Source organism: Furipterus horrens, unplaced genomic scaffold (genome assembly GCF_987537825.1).
Source record: "Furipterus horrens unplaced genomic scaffold, mFurHor1.1.pri manual_scaffold_11, whole genome shotgun sequence".
NCBI lineage: Eukaryota > Metazoa > Chordata > Mammalia > Chiroptera > Furipteridae > Furipterus > Furipterus horrens.
Window position 1 is genome coordinate 57,697,489 of NW_028327181.1, and position 17,321 is coordinate 57,714,809.

At 47.0% G+C, this 17,321-nt stretch overlaps 1 protein-coding gene across 3 annotated transcripts in view; it reads left to right on the forward strand.

Annotated features, from left to right (window-relative positions):
- The first annotated feature begins 8,943 nt into the window (after positions 1-8,943).
- NCBP3 (nuclear cap binding subunit 3) overlaps positions 8,944-17,321 on the forward strand; it is a 32,995-nt gene continuing 24,617 nt past the window's right edge. For all 3 annotated transcript variants that reach the window (XM_090290978.1, XM_090290979.1, XM_090290977.1), the window contains exons 1-3: positions 8,944-9,135; positions 10,903-10,968; positions 12,641-12,746. In XM_090290978.1, the coding sequence (XP_090147104.1) occupies positions 8,953-9,135; positions 10,903-10,968; positions 12,641-12,746 (355 nt within the window). In that variant the 5' untranslated portion in view covers positions 8,944-8,952. The remainder of the gene's footprint in view (positions 9,136-10,902; positions 10,969-12,640; positions 12,747-17,321) is intronic.

Genomic DNA, 17,321 nt, shown 5'->3' on the forward strand with positions numbered 1-17,321 from the left:
TGACCTCAGCAGTCATTAGAGGAGTCTCAGTTTCCTTATTGATCTAATGCAGATAATAGCACCTCCTTGGGGTTCTTGTGAGGTTAAATGAAGTTCTCATGCCAGGCTTCTGACACAGTGTTTGGCATAGTAAGTTCTCAGCAACTGAGAACCTGAAAAGAAAAACAAAGAACTTTCTGCCTCCGGAACTGCCTGAAACCAACCTTAGATGCCACAGGCTCGGCCCATTCTGCATGATATTTGCCCATCTGTGGAGCTCCCAGCTGGATGAAACAAGACCAAACAGAAGGAGACCTAGCCACAGGCTGCCTGGCATGGTGATCAGTTTTTCCATCTGAGAAATGAGGCCCAGAGAAGCTTCTGCCTGCTTCCTGGTCATCCTGTGAAGGTCCCCTGAGGGGCTGCACCAAGCCCTGTCCAGAAGAGGTGCTGCTGGCTAGGCAGAAGTTCCCCAAACATCAAAACAGATAAGTGGATTCTTGTTCCCACTGTTTCCCCCACTGCTGCAACCCCTCCACTTGGGATCCCATCATCTCTCACTTCCTCACTGGTCTCCTGGCCTTGGTCCCTCAGCACTCCAATCCACTCCCTCACCAGCTGTCAGTGTGACCCTGGGGAGCATGCCCACCCCTCTCAAGAAACCTGGGCTCCCTACAGTGTTCAGCCTGGCATTCAGGGCCCCTGCCATCTGCCCTGCTGGTCTCTGGATGCTCTGCTGACCCACGCCTCACCCACCCAGACTCCATTCGCTCCTCGCTCCCCAGGGCTCCTCAGGCTAACCCACACTCCCAAGACACTGCCTTTCCCCATCCCCGCATCTCCTTGTCAAAGTCACCCCACCATCCAAGGCTCTTTCTGCAGTTAGAGAATCCCCAGACTGGTTCCTCTCAGGTGTTGGTCAGCTGGTTCATCTCAGGTGTTGGTTGCCAAACCCTGAGCAGGGGTTTAACAGGCCAGATCATCATGCTAATACCTTTGAATAGGACCATAGCGCATGACATCATTTCCCGATGTGGACAACCATGCTAGGAGGCATGGTGTAGTAGGGAAACTGAGGCCCTGGAATCAGTGACTCGCTCAGAGGCACATAACAAGTCAGGAAAGAGCCAGGCTATCGCTCAGGTCTCCTGCCCACCCACCCACCTAGGTCTTCTTCCCACACCAGCGGCCAGGAAAACCCAGAGCCCATCCCTATGACTTCTCTGCACATCAGAAATGGAGGCTGCACTTCCAGACCTAACCGTGTGAAAGAGCTGAGCCCAGGCCAGGGGCGTCCAGCTGGAGACTGGGAGGCAGTCCCGGGTTGACTCTTCAAGGCCCTGCTTCCTCCCAGAGAAAGTCTTTGGGCTCTGGATCCCACAGGCACTTTGCCTGCTCTCTGCTCCCCCAACCACGATCATCCTGTATGGGTCCAGCCTGGGGGAGAGGCGGGAGGGAGGGTCAGGGCCACTGAGAGTTCCAATTTTCCCAAGAGGACACTCAGACACATATTGGGACCCATATAAACACCCCACTGGTTACAGAGTCATCCCTCCACCCCCGCACCCCATCGCCCACCCCTCCACACACAGGCTGACACACCTTCACAGCCTCTCCTCTGGCAAATAAGCTGGCCTGGGACTCTGCTGAAGGAGGCCAGGGGAGCCATATGGAGAGTGTTCCTGGGCCCTGGGGGTCAGCTGAGGCCCAGGAGGAGAGCAGCAGTGCCAGCAGAGCAGCCTGTCCTTCCTCTCACCTGCAAAACACCTCGCCTGCAAGGGACTCCCTGCACCGCTCCAACCTCCTGCTGGACTGGGCATCCATGGCTTAAATGACTTATGTCCTGCCCGCTGTCCCCTCCCCCATATACATACAGACCTGGCTCTGCCCTCTGGGGTCTCAGACACATCCATTTCTCCAGATAGGATGACTCAGGGAATAAAGGCTTGGTTCTCTCACCCTCCAGCCCCCCTGCCCCCACCAAGGTTGGACTGACCAGTTTATCATTAGCCCATCTGGTTTTGTAGTCAGCCTCCCTGTCCTCTCCACTGCCTAGACCCCTATCATCTCCAATTCACCTCCTCCAGGTAGTCTTTGATCCATAGCCCCAGAGGCACCCTTGGCATGTGATCTGGTGTCTGGTCCATCTCTTACAAGACTGGAATCAGGGACCAGAAATTGCAACCTTGCCCTCTGCTGAGTCACTTGTACAACTTCTCTCTGCCCACTCACTGTTCCATCACAATGAAGGTCATTTGAAGAACATCTCTCAGCTGAATCACAAGAATGGAGCCTTCCCTTTGGGAACCCCATTCTCTCTACCTGACCCTCGAAAGGGCCTTCTCTGGCCTGTATATCTCTGGCCTTTTCTGGTCCTCTCTCCTGCTCTTCAGCCTGTAAACTAGCTCAGGCCTCCCCTGTAGCTATAACCTAGATTTCCACCACCTCAGTTTTCCAGAGACTACTGCGCCACACTCCAGGGCTTGCAGGAAGCAGCCCCTCCTGCCTTCTCTCTCAGATGCTGTTGGCACAGGCTCTTTGTCCCCTGTCACGGCCCAGCTCACTCTATCCTGTCCCCAGCAGGACTGGTCGCTGTTTGTTCTAGCTGCAGTCCATGAGATTGGCTGATGCTTCCTACACGTGTGCCCTTTGACACCAGCAGTCCTGTGGTCTCCCCAAGACCCTCCCCCATGGCCCAGGCACAGGTCTACACTGAAGGAATGGAGCCAGAACAACAGGGGACTGCAACACAGGAAGGGGCTGGCTACACTTCTCCACACTTGGTCTCCCCAGAGTCCAGGAGGCCATCCTTAAGGTGCTGGAGCTTTCTCGGGGAGAATCCCCTTGCTCTCAGAGATTCTCCTTTCCTTCTGTCAGGCAAACTGTGCCAGCATCCACCCACCTCCCCAGGAAACCCAGCTCAGAGAGAGCTGCCCGCTGTGGTCTGGCTCCTCCCCATTTAGTCTAAACAGTAGTTATCAACCTGGCTACATGCTAGCATCGCCTAGGGAGCTTAAAAAAACCATGATGCCTAGGCTGCACCCTGATTTAATTGATCTGAGATGTAGTCTGGGTGTCAGAATTTTTTAAAATTAATAGACTTAAAAAAACAGTTTTATTCATTCATTTTACAGAGAGAGAGGAAGGGGGGGAGGGCGGGGTAAGGGGGAGAGAAACATCAACCTGTTGTTCCAACCATTTACGCATTCATTGGTTGATTCTTGTATGTGCCCTGACCAGGGATGGAACTTACAACCTTGGCGTATCAGGACAATGCTCCAACCAATTGAGCTACCCAGCCAGGATTATATTTTATTTTTTGAAACAGTTTTAAGTTTATAGAAAAATTGAGTGGAAGCTACAGCAAGATCCCATATATTCTCTCAACCCTCCCACCTGCTCCCCAGTTTCTCATTAGTGTGGTAATTTGTTACAACTGATGAGTGGATATTGATATATTCTTATTAACTAAAGTCCACAGTTTACTTTTAAGAGTCACTATTTGTGTTGTACATTCTAGGTGTGACAAATGTGTAAAGTTAGTTTCCACCATTACAGTCATACAGAACAATTTCATTGCCCTAAGAATGCCCTGTGCTCTACCTGTTCATCCCTCCCTTCCTCCCAGCCCCCCATTCCCTACCCCATCCCCAGCCTCTCGCAACCCCTGGTCTTTTTACTGTCTCTGTAGTTTTGCCTCTTCTAGCACATCATATAGTTGGAATTATACAGTATGTAATCCTTTCAGCTTCCTAGGTAATTTTTAAATTTTTTTAATTTTTAAATTGAGATATAATTGGGATATTACATTGCATAAACTTAAGGTATATGAAACATTGATTTGTTACATATGTATTACAATATGATTGCCATTGTAGCATTAGCTAACACCCAACACCTCTGTCTTGTCACATAATTATCATTTCTTCTAGTGGTGGGAACAAGTAAAATCTTGTCTCATAGCGTGTTTAATCTTTGTAATAGTCTTGTTGTTTATAATCACTGTACTGTGAATTAGAGTTCCAGGACTTACTTACCTATTAGCTGCAAGTCTGTGCCCCGACCTGGGTGATTTTAACAGCGATGGTTGACATGAATGACCCTGGTCTAGAATCTGGTAAGGGTGGTGTGTGTGTGTGTGTGTGTGGAGGGGAAGGATCTGGTGCATATTTCTAAATCTAATGTGGAAATAGTTCTCATTACCTTTTGATATGTACATCCGTCCATTCATCCATTCATTCATCCATCCTTTCAATGTTCAGGGCCTTCTATAATTGGGCACTGAGTTAGACACGAAACCAATAGACACTGTTCCTGCTCTTATGGCTCTCACAGTCCATCCTGGGAGCCAGACGATAATCAAGTTGCCATGCACGAGTCGGGGTGATTTTGAACTGATACGGGCAACTCTATAGGAAAGGCTTGTGGTGGTGGCTCTCCAAAAATAGTTAGGGAGGCTTCCCCCAGAGAAATGGAAGCTCCAGCTGAGATCTAAGGTTGAGGAAGAACTAGCTAGGTCAAGGGGGAGGGGGGAAAAACTCGGAGAGACTGGCTTGTGCAAGGGCCCTGTGGTTAGGAGGGACATGGTGCTTTCTAAGAACTGAAGTGGTGAGGTTGGGAGTGAGGAGGAGACTAGTGCAGAATGAAGCTGGAGAGGGTGGCAGGACTAGGTAATGTGCTGAAGAGGTCACTTGGGCTACAGTGTAGGGGAGGGGAGAAATGAGAAAAACAGAAAAACCAATGAGGAGGCCACTGCAGTGTCCAGACAAGAGGTGATATGGGATGGAAAGAAGCTGAGGCATGGCAGCTGAGAGGATGGAAAGAAACAGATGGACATGAGGAATGTGTGGGAGGCCAGAGCGACAAGATGATGTGTGGCCTGCTATGGGGGTGGGAGAGGAAGGTTCAAGGGTGGCATCAAGCTTCCAGGCCTGCATACCTGGATTGACTATGGTGCTGATCAGGGAGGCGGGGTACATAGGAATGGACCTGGCTTGGAAGGAGGATTCTGAGTGTTAGGTAAGTTGAGTCTGAGGTGCCTTGAGACATTCAAGGAGAGATGTCCAATAGGCAGTTGGACCTATGGGACAAGAACTCAGAGGAGAGGGGAGACTGGAGATGGAGATCTGGAGCTCCTCGGGGTTTGGCTGGCAGTGGAACTGGAAGCCATGGGTGTGATGAGATGGCCTAGGGGCCATGTGTGGGGTGAGAAGAAAGAGGATCCAGATTGAGCCCCGGGGACTAATAATGTTAGGGGAGGAGAAGAACCTGAAAAGGCACTGGAGCAGGGGCAGCCTGGGAGGTGGAAGGAAAGCCCAGGGTGACCTTAAAATGGAAGACTGTGTGGTTTCAAGACATAGGGAGTGGGCATCAGTGTCCATGATGCTAAGTGGCTGAGTCACATGGAGAAAGTGAAGGAAGTGCTTTTGAGAATTTAGCTGTGTAGGGTTGAGGAGCATAGATGCACCTTTTCCATCAGGGTCAGCTGCTTCAGACCTTTTCTTTAACTGTAGAAACTTTTCCTTAACTACCGACTTGAAAATATTCCAAGGATATAAACTGGGGGTGTGGGGTTGTGGGTGTCCAATTTAAAATTGATCAGCAGCCCTGGCTGCTATGGCTCAGTGGATTGAGTGCTGGCTTGTGAACTGAAAAGCCACTGATTTGATTCCTAGTCAGGGCACATGCCTGGGTTGTGGGCCAGGTCCCCGGTTGGGAGTTTGTGAAAGGCAACAGATCGATGTTTCTCTCCCTCTCTTTCTCCCTCCCTTCCCTTCTCTCTAAAAGTAAATAAATAAAATCTTTAAAATAGCATCAACCCTGTCCGGTGTGGCTCAGTTGTTGGAGCATCATCCAGTACACTGAAAGGTCACAGGCTTGATTCCCAGTGAGGGTACATGCCTGGGCTGAGAGTTCAGTCCCGGTCTGGGAGCCTACAAGAGGCAACCTGTTGATGTTTCTCTCTCTTTCCCCCTTTCTTGCTTTCTAAAAGTAATGGGGAAAAATGTCCCATTAATGAGGATTAAAATAAAGTAAAATAAAATAAAATAAAAATTGTATAAAAAAAACTTATGCTGAATCAGCAGGACATCACCACAGGCCAGTGGTCCATGTTATTAGCCCTCAAGTAGCATTTGATTTCATCATAGGAACTTATATTACCCTTAAAAATAATAATAAAAAAAAGACTTTATTTATTTATTTATTTATTGAGAGGGGGAAGAGAGAAAGAAAGAGAGGGAGTGAAACACCACAGCGAGAGAGAAACATTGATTGCTTGCCTCTCATATGTGCCTCAATTGGGGACCAAACTCACAACCCAGGCATGTGCCCTGACCGAGAATCGAATCAATGACCTTTCAGTTTGCTGGACGATGCCCAGCCAACTGAGTCGCATCGGTCAGGGCAGGAGCTTATGTTACTTTTTAATGGCTTTTCCCTTTGTTATCCCAGGAGAGGTAGGAGTCCACTCTTTATTCTCCTTCTCCCCAGAAGGGAGAGGGTGAGAGAAAGGAGAGGGAGTGGCCAATTTCAGTAAAAAAAAAAAATTTTTTTTTTAAACGAATCTTTTAGAAGATGCTTAATATCCTCATTTTCCCCTAGCCTCCATCTTCACAAACTTCTCTAAAGAGTTGCCCACACTTCCTCGAATTCCATCTCTAAGCTACTTTCCCCTTCATGGACATGTGTCTCATCAAAGTCACCAATTGCCAAAAACCCTCTAGACCTCAGTCAAGTTCCCCTGTGAACTTGCAGCTGCCTTTGGCATTAGATCACTTCATTGGTGAAGCTCTCCCTCCAGTCTTTCCCACAGTCCCACTCTCCTGGCTTTTTCTGTGAATAAAAAATTATCAGTGTAGTGCCAGGTCTTATCCAATGTGCCTATTCCATTTGGGATCGTCTGATTCCCTAGGGATGTGTCCCTTTGATTGTCTGCCAGTTTACCATTGATTAGGGTACTTTACAACTCTGTAAGAGTAGAGGTTAATTTATAGAAAATTTATAATGAGCAAATAATTCTTGTCCCATAACAATGAACATGTTTTCAATCTAGTAGAAAAGAAAGCCCCAAAGGTTACAGTTCTTGCCTTCCAGGGCATTAACCTATGTTGTTAAGTTCATTTCTGTATTCTTTTGACTGACCAACCCTGTATTCATTCTCAAATTCTCTTTTGAACAATAGTCTTAATACCTTATCACTGTCCTCATTCACTAATGAATAAATAAAAGCTTTCACGTGGGTTCATTTTATATGTCATGTTTTTTAACTTCTGTGAAGATTATTCTTGATGACTCCTAATATTGGGGTCTCCACCTCGGCAGGCTGCTCTGAGGACAGAAGGGGGAGGGGCTGAGTTAGGTGACTAAACAGGGACAGGCATGAGAGGAGTCTAGGGACTCCGGTGTTGTCTGTTGCCTGCTGGGATTCTGAATTCTCCTGCCAGCTGGAGCTCCCGCAGCTGACTGGTTCTCCTCTGAACTGCAGTCAGTGCCCTGCCCTCGAGCCACCAGGATCCCCCTGCAACGCAGGAGGCCTGATGTTCATCGCTGAGGAGGCATCGCTTCCTCCTCTGTACACCCCTCAACCCTGCAGGCCTCTCGGGGGTCTGTGGAGTCTGTGACCGTTACCCAAAGCTGGCCACCCCAAGCACAAACTTTCTTTGATGTCTTCTTAAAAATTCATGTCAATGCATTTCAACCCAATTTTGTAATTACTTGTCCCTTTTGTCCAAACTAGCCCTCTAAAGAGTTGCAGCTAGTAGTGTTTGCTTTGTTATTTATCCCACCTTTAAGGAACACAGATATACTGCACTCTTTTCCCGTTGGGTACATGTAATTATCTCATTTAACCCTCACTGCCTCCTTTGGGGGTGCATAACACTGTCCGGTATTACTGATGAAGGAACTGAAATGCTGACAGCTAAGTGGCTTGCCCAAGGCCACACATGGTGTAAGGGGCAGAGCCAGCCAGCTTGAAACCCAGGTGGTGTCTGAGGCTGATCATGCTCTTCCTTGGTGTATAATTATTTGTTCCTCCATGGTCAGAGCTGGTAGGGCGTCTGAGACCCTAGGATCCCACGGAGGCCCTCCTGAGATGGGAAGACAGGCCCAGGAAGGGGCCAGAACTAGTCCAGGGTAACACAGTGCGGAAGGTGCAAAATCAGGTTTCAAAGGAAAACACTGCCCAGCGGAGCCCTCTGGAAGCCTAAAGGACATTCTGTCTCCCAGCCAGGCTCTTGTTAGAAATGTCGGCAAGAAACCATGTTCAGGACTTGACAAAGGATCAAGCTCCAGGGCGTCAGGAAAGCTCTGGCCTTTGGGCAGCTCACTACCCTCTTGGAGCCTCAGTTTTTCTGTCTGTAGAACGGGTGAACTATTCTGAGACCTGAAAGAGACATAGGTTGGCAAGGCAAGTACGTTGTAAACCTACAAACTGCCCAGACGTGACAGACCAAAGCTCATTCTGGGCACTAGAGCTAGATTGCCTGGGCTCAGACTCAGGTTTTATCCCTGAAATAGCCTGTCACCTTGGGAAATTTGTATGTCTCGGTTTCCTCATATGTGAAATGGGAACAACAGCACCTACTTCTTAGGGTTATTGTGGGAGGCAAGCGCTTGTACTAGTCACTGGCACGTAACGACCCCTAAGTAAAGTTAGCTTTTACTTCAGGTTTACCGCTCAGGCAGTAGCTGTTTCCTAAACCCGGACTACAACGACTGTATCCAGGCCCCGCCCTCTCCAACAGGCCCCGCCCCCGTCCCCTTTAGTTCCCGCCTCCTCTTCATTAGGTCCGGCTCCAGCCAGCCCGGATTTCTCCTGCCACCAGGAGGCGGTGGCGCTGAAGGGGACCTTCTAGCCCAAGCAGGCGACGCTCTGGGTAACGGAGGCGACTGCTCTGTGGCCAGTGGCGGTGGCGCTCTAGCCAACGGGTGTGCCGGGCGGGCTCTCAGTGGTGCGGCCGGCGGGCGGCGATGGCGGCCGTACGGGGCCTGCGAGTGTCTGTGAAGGCTGAGGCCTCGGCGGGGCCGGCCTTAGGGCTCCCGTCGCCTGAGGCGGGCTCCGGATTGGAACGTGGCGAGCCGGAGCCCATGGAGGTGGAGGAGGGCGAGCTGGAGATTGTGCCGGTGCGGCGCTCGCTGAAGGAACTGATCCCGGTACGGGAGGGAGGCGGGGGGCGAGGAGGAGGTCGCCGAGCGAGCGAGTGCCCCGCGCCGGAACGGGCCGAAAGGGGAGGCGGCCGGCTTCCCAGCCGGAGGAAGTGAGGGGAAGGAGAGAGAGGGAGCGAGCACCCGGGGGGCGAGGGCGCCAGCTGAAGAGACTCGGAGCAAGAGAAAGGACGCCGGGGCGCCCGGAAATGGGTGCTGAGGGAGCTGAAGGGTAGTTAAGGTCGCCCCCTTCGCTGCCCCTCTGAGCTAGTCTGTGCAAGGGGGTGAATGAGGAGGGGCCGGGATTGCCTGGGGGCTTGAGAGAAAGGATGAGTCCGGGCGGGAACGGAACCGGGAGCGGCCGACAAGGAACTGGCGGGTGGCGCCGGCATCCCGGGCTCCGTGTGCGTCCTGCTCCGGTGTCTGTTAAACGTAGCACTCGCGGCTTCTCTTGGGAGGGCTGGACTTGGCAGCAGTCGGAACGCGGGCTTTCTGTTGACTTGAGGGTCATCTTGTCCCCGCGCGGCCCCGCTGCTGTGCGGCACCCACGCCGTGGCCCCAGCAGCTGACCTTTAATGAAACCAAAACATCAGCCAGACCTCAGCGAAGTAGCCGGCAGTCGTTCCCGGTCCGTGTTTTGTCGCAGCGGAGACGGCGAGAGGTGTCTTGCTGGTGGTTTGGTGGTCCCGTGTCCGGCTCTCAGGCCGGTCGCAGGCCTGCGTGGCCCTTTTCTTGTACATTTCTCACCTGACACGAAGGAACTACTCTTTATCACGTCAGCGAGTCTTGCTTTTAAGCTGAAAGGTTGGGAAAAGGGGACGGTAGGGTCACTCAAGATAGCAAATGATAGCAGTTAACCTAGTGTCGTTTTACCATTCACTACCTTATTTAAATATCACTGCAGTTGTAAAGTTTCTCTCATCCCTTGATTCATTCATTCGAACATCTATCGCATCTCCTACTATGTGCCAGGCACTGTCCTAGGCACTCGGTCAGGAGAAAACTCCCTCCCGAAGTTTCTGTTGCCGGCGGGGGACACCAGTAAACAAATAATTGCTGATGGTGGTAGGTACTGTGACGCGGACAGAGCACGTTCGTGGGATGGAGAGGGCAGAGGGCAGGGAGGGTGTACAGAGCGGAGAGCAGAGGCGCATAGGATGGCCAGCCAGGGCCTCTGAGATAGTGACGTTTAAACCAAATCCTGAATGACGACGAGGAGCCCACCTTTCCCATTCGGAAGATGGTGTTCCCAGTGGGGGACAGTGAGCCGAAAGGCTCTGAGGTGGGCGCGCGACTGTTTTGCTGGGGAAACAGAAAGTTCTGTCGCACAACTAGGAGAGAAAGAAAGAGGTCTGGGAGGTGGGCACACACCAGAAGGAAACCGGGGCTGGAGGCCCAAGGCATCGTAAGTGTGTGTGACCTGTGACGGTCGGTCGGCACCTTTGGAGGCGGGGCTTCCCCGGTCCCGCCCTCTTCTCGCCGCCCTGGGCTGTTTTCGGGAGTCTCGGGGAGTCTGGTAGCCTGGTTTGGGGAGATAAGTGACTGCGTCTCATCTTGGATGTTTTTCACAAACGCCTTTAGATTTGCATTTACATGGGCAAATGTAGATGGAATTATTGGCGGTTTTCTGACTTAGGAAAGACTTCTCCTTGGAGTGGCTGGTTGCTACCACGGAGTCACGGGAACGGGCTTTCTCCTACCCAAGGGGTTGTCAGGGTGGGGATGAGTTTTTCCCTGATGGTTGTCAGCATTTCTTACCCTTCCCCCTTGTGTTAGGACACAAGCAGAAGATACGAAAACAAGGCTGGCAGCTTCATCACTGGAATTGATGTCACCTCCAAGGTGAGACAGACCATGATCTATTTATTCGTTTTGATCAGTGGGTGAACTTGGTCCTTAGGACTTGCAGAATTGCAGTTATTTTTTACCATCTATTTTCTCTTGTTGCCGGGTTAAAATGTATTTAACTTAAATTTCATCTATACAATGATGCCTTTGTGCGTTCTGAAAACATGCGGGCAGTATTTGTGTGTTCTCATGTTCACAAGATTAAAAAAATCTATACCTAGGCGCCTGTGGTTAACCGTATCCAAGGAGAGGTTCTACCCTGGGAATACCTTTTTTTGCTATGTCCATTCTTTAAAAATGATATACAGTTTCTACTTTAAATGAAATAAAACATGAAAAGTGCCCGGCACATAGTAGGCCCTTAGTAAATGTCTTTATTCCTTGCTGGTTGCAGGCTTAGAAAAGTAGGATTTCCTGATTGTGTCTGTCTAAACTTTGAAGACTGACCAAGTCAGTGGAATTATTCTCAGTACCTGGGAGTATTATCTTTTATCTAGTGATTGCTGTTACTAGATTACCAACTTCACCATAACTCCTTATTATAGTCAATGTATATTTGCTGCTTTCATGGTGATATCCAGTTTAGGCATTTTTTCTGACTTTAAAATATACAATTAAATTTGGAACAGAATTTTTAATTAATTCTAAATAATAGTACAATATTGTTATATTGGCTATATGAAAGGAAAAAATAAAAATAAGTATGTCATGCTTACCAGAGTGGTAGTCCCAGATTTGGTACTTCGTGGAAGGTAGATTAGTTGTTTGCACTGGGAAGACTTCAGTGAAATTAGCATAACTATTGGGAAATAACACAAGAGTTGCTGCTTTAACAATCCCCACAAGCTTTCTGTAGTCCTCACACCTTCAGTTAGTGTGGCAAAGTCAGTATGTAATTAGTGAAAGGTTCCTAAGAACTATCAGAAACCCGCAGTTGGATCTGCATTTATTTTAGCTCTTGGTTAAAACCTTGTGAAGGATCAATGCTTCTTGTCACTTAAAGATGAAAGCAGGCAATTCCGTGGACACAAGCTTAGTATAGAGGAGAGTGTTTCTTTGCCTCAGTGTTATTTTTAAACCAGGAAGAAGCCTTTGGGAGTGGACTGCTCATGCAGACATAATGTGGACGGACATGATGGGTGTGATTCCCATGCACGCAGACAATGTGGAATGGGGGTGGTGGGGTTCCTAGAAATAGCACCGAGACAGAACTTCTGCCCCCACTTACTAGCTGAAGTACCTCCAGCAAACCTTTTAACTTTTTTGTGCTTCGGTTTCTGTACCTGAAAAATTTGGATTTGAGATTGTTTAGTTGTAATTTGTTGGAAGCATGATTGCTAATAATAAATGTAATGCCAGAGAATTAAGCATCGTTTATTGCTCATTGAATCAACTAATATTCATTGAATTCCTACTCTGCCCCAGACACAGTGATAGACATTGAATCATCATGGAGATTATTACAAATTATAGCAGCATTAGTGTACACCCTCCCAGTCATTGACTTTGAATCCAGTGCTCTACAAAAATTATTAAAGGTACATTATGGCTTGTGTTTTCTGATTTGTGTTAGGATTGTCACTGATGCATTATGTTGTGTTTGTGATTGTATGTGTAATTTAACTTTACTTGTTCATGGAAAAATTGCTTTTTCTGTACCTTCCAGGAAGCAATTGAAAAGAAAGAACAGCGAGCCAAGCGCTTCCATTTTCGATCAGAAGTAAACCTTGCTCAAAGAAATGTAGCCTTGGACCGAGACATGATGAAGAAAGGTACAGGGTGTTTGGAGGGAATTTTTTCACCATTTCCCCAGACAGTAACTTTTTCCTGCCATGACCTTGCGATTTCTGCCTTACCTTGCGTGTCCAGTCTTCATCCAAAAACTCCCAAAGGACAGTGATTTGTGGAGTCTCCATTTCTGAGGTGGCCTGTTTGAGGTTGACTTAGCTGTGTCTCAGATGGTAGAGCTGGGAAAAAGGGATTGTCTTGTCACAGGAGGCCTAGAGAAAGTCACCCAGTTAAGGCAGAACTGAGGTTAGAACCTGTGCTTTTATGGATCCTACCCATTTTCTGCTCTTATCGTAGAAGGGTTAACTTTTCTTTGACTTTAAATATATTGGAAGTATATCACAGTGAGACCTTTTAGGGGAAGTCAGAGCAGTATTGGGATTGGTGGGGGATACAGGCTTATGATTTTTTTTTTAGTTTTTGTGTTTTGTTAGGGTAACTGTTTTGCTTCCTAGAACTCATCCTGAATAATATAGAGTGATCTGCCCCAGTCTTCTGAAGCAACTTAAATAAAAGGGAATATTATTATTACTTTTTTAGTGAATTCATAGTCATATTTATTATCCCACACTAATATAAATCCATGAATACAGAAGGTTTCCTCCCACTGTTGTATTGGTAAATTTTGGTATTTGTGAAGGGCTTAATAGGCAGACGTCTGAGTGCACATTAAAGGTTTGTGCTTTGCTGTGTGAGTTTCTTTAGGTTTGCTTCATTTATAAAAACATGTTCAACAGCTACTCTTTATTGGGAACTTGCTCTCTTCCTAGGCACTGTGTTAATCACATAATACATATTTGTTTTGTATTCGTTCCTCACAACAACCCTATGAAGAATATATTTTTTATTTCTGTTTTACGAAGAAGTAGAAATAGGCTCAGAGAAGTTTAATAAATGCCCAAGGTTATGCAGCTACTAAAAGTGGAGTCAAAAGTTCAACCTAGGTTTATCTGACTCTAAAGCCTTGCTCTTAACTACTTTGCTCTATTGCCTAATAATATGTGATATGATAGCACAGGCCCAAATCTTCTCAGCCTATCCCGGTGGAGAGAGTAGCTTGGATACGTGGCTCAACTCTGGATGCTGCTTTGCATCATGAGTTCAAGTTGGAAATATAACCTTGCTTCCATTGCAGGTTGGGTTTCCAGGCATCTGCCTGAGTGGACTTTTGTTTCAGGAAAAGTCCTGTGAAGGGCAAGCACAGCTGTGCAGCTTGGTATTCGTGTGCCTGCTCAGTCTGGGTCCATGCAGGGCTCTGAAGCCTGTCTCATAACTCCACCTTGAAAGCACCATAGTTTCCTCACACCTGTTTACTTCTAGTCCTGTGAACATTCGTTGTGGCAGCTCATGCCTTTCATTCTGCTGATTTTGTCCTTCCTTGTCCCATGCTTTGTCTTGTTCAGATGTCATTTCCTCCATGAAGCATCCCTAACCACCCACTAAATTTCCCCCCTCTGTTGTAGCTTGTTAGGATACTGAAGCCCTCCTGGAGTCTAGTCTCTGTTCCTTTGTGAATGCGGGCAAGTTATTGAACCTTTTTAGGTCTTCGTCTCCTTGTCTATAAAATGAGAATATGATACCTACCTGAATAGGATCACTTCGGGGGTTAAATTTTAACTTATTTTATTTTTAAAGATTTTATTTATTTTTAGAGAGAGGGGAAGGGAGGGAGAAAGAGAGGGAGAGAACCATCAATTGGTTGCCTCTTGTATGCGTTGCGACTGGGGACCAAACCTGCAATCCAGGCATGTGCCCAGACTGGGAATTAAACAGGCAACCTTTTGCTTTGTGGGATGATGCCCAACCAACTGAGCCACACCACTCAGAGCTAAATTTTAATTAAGTAACTTTTTTTTGGAAAAGCAATCCTAATCTCATAGTTCTGAAGGTATTCCTAAAAAGCCATAAATCTGCCTAGATGTCAGCTGGACAGGTTGCTCGTTACAACCTGTTTTTCATCCAGGTTGGCCTAGGATAGTGTTCCTGAACTTTAGAGAACCCTGCTGCCTATCCCAGATCAGTCTAAATTAGGATGGGAAGTGGGCAAGGGGTTTGGATAGGTCCCAGATAATAGATATTTTTATATCTCCCTAGATAGTTCTAATGTACAGTCAAGATTGAGAAAGAACCAGTGGTGAAGAGTATGGGCTCTGCAGCCTGATTGCCTGTGTAAATCCTGACCTGTTCCTTTGTAGCTCTGTGCCTTGGGGAAGTTATTTAGCCTCTAAGAAACTCAGTTTCCTCACATGGAGAGACAGAGAACAGCTATTCTCACAGGGTTGTTGGAAGGCTGTAAATGTTACAGTTTTTAGAGTGGTGTCTGATGCATAGTAAGTCCCCTAAGTGTTGGTTGTTATTTTCATTATATGGCGTTTTCCATCTTCCAAGCAGTCATCTAGGTGGCCTAGCCTCTTGGGAGAATGGAGATGTTGGAATAAACATCTTGACTCCTGTAGCCACACTAGCTGTACAGTTATTTTTTCTTCTTAATACCAAAAGCAATAATAAAAGATACCGTTTAATGAATGGGTACTATGTGCCACTCTGCTATGTGGTTAACTTATCTTCTCACCAGCCCTGTGAGGGAAGGTAATTATTATTTCTCTTTTACTGATGGGGAAACGAAGGGGCTGAGAAGTTGAGAAACTTGTCCAAGGCCCCACAGCGAGGCAAGTAGCAAGGCTGGTCTGACTGAAGTCTGTTCCCAACCTCTGCCTGCATTCAGGGACAGAGGGTGGGATATTCTGCACTACACCATTCTGTATCAAGAGTGACTTGCTACTTACTCTTCAGTGACTCACAGTGTCAAGCAGCTTTGGTTTCCTTATCCCCAAGATCAAAGCTTTCATGGTTGGAAGGGATCTTGGAGTTCATCAAACTTCACCTCCTCCCCAGCACTGCAGGCCTTGTGGCAAAGTTCCCAATGGTCTTTTGGCTTCTCCCTGAGCATTCCCTAGTGATGGCAGAACTATCATAAAGCACTCAATTTTGGTTTTGGATACATGTTAATACATGTTCCTCATGTTGAACAGAAATAGCTATCTCGTAATTTCTGTCTATATTATGTGACCCTCAGAACAATTTGGGTCCTTTCCTCATTCACATACTAATCCTTCAGGTGAATGGGCAGTAGCCCACTTCCTAAACTTTCTTCATGTGACTTAGCTTTCTGATCTCTCTCTTCTAAGCTCTTTTCGTAAGCATCCTTCGTAAAGTGAGTTGTAGATTGCAGATGTAGTTGGATTCGTGGAGAGCATTGCGGGGCTGCACCTCAGTTTCTGTCCTAGCCACTTCATGGTGCTGTACTCACCTTCTAGTCAACCAGAGCATCCAGGTCTTTTCCCTGAGAATTCTGCCCATCTAGGCAGTCTGTCTCGTCTGTACTTGAGGCACTGTTTAAAAATTACTTTCTTATTTATCCCTATCAAATTATATCTTGTTCATTTCAAGACTCCATTTCAGTGTGTTGAGTTCATTTTCATCTTAACTGTACCTTTTAATTTAGCTCTGTTCCTCGCTTTGGTACACCAGGCTTCTGCATTGTCACCCAGGCGCTGGTCAGTGTTGGTCAGGGTAATCCCGTGTCATGCCATGAAACATAGGCCCATGAGTTACAAGTCTCAGTTTATTGTCAGACCCACATTTCATTTTATTGTCATGAGGAACTAGATTACATGCCTTAAAGATCTCAAGATAGAGCACTGTCTATGGTATTATTTGAATTTCTTGGCCTGGTAATACTGTCAGAAAGAAAAAAGAGGTTAGTGTGGCTTGCTTCTTCGTAAACTCACTTCATTTCCTGTGGGAGAGACTTGGTTTCTTAAGGCATCGTAGATTGTTTGATAAACTACTTTTCAAAAAATTTTGGAGAATGACATTAATCTTTTCAGACTGTTGTTTGGGAATTTCTTTTTTCCTCTTTTATGAAATTCGGTACAGGATCAGTCCTTGGGGCTTTAAAGTACCTCACTCCTTCCTGAGACTTTTTAGAGATTACTGCCTAATTCTGAAACCAAAACTGAGTGATTCAGTTGGTACTTTGGGATGTAATTCTGGACTAGGAGGTTTAAATTTATTAAAGCTAATTCTTAGGCTTTTGTGACCTGTCTTGGATTTTAGTTTTTACTTAATGATAGCTATTCTACTGCCAATTATATAAATAGGTCACCAGTTCTGTCTTCTTTTCCTGCATGATCTTCCCAAAGCAGTGCTATTCTAATACATTTTTAAAAAGCCATCAACATTTTTAAAATTACTGATTTGAGAGAGAGAGAGAAACGTTGATGTGGGAGAACCATCAATTGGCTGCCTCCCATACATGCCCCAACTGGGGATCAAATCTGCAACCTGGGTATGTGCCCTGACCTGGAATCGAACCTGCAACTTTTTGGTGCATGGGACGATGTTTCAACCGACAGAGCCACCAGCCAGGGCAAGCCATCAGCATTTTTGATGAGCCTGTATACTCTGGACTGTACCCTTTTTTTCATTAGATGTTATACAAACTACTCATGTTCACAAAAAAAAAATTTGGAAAGGAAAGTAAGAAGAAAAGTTAC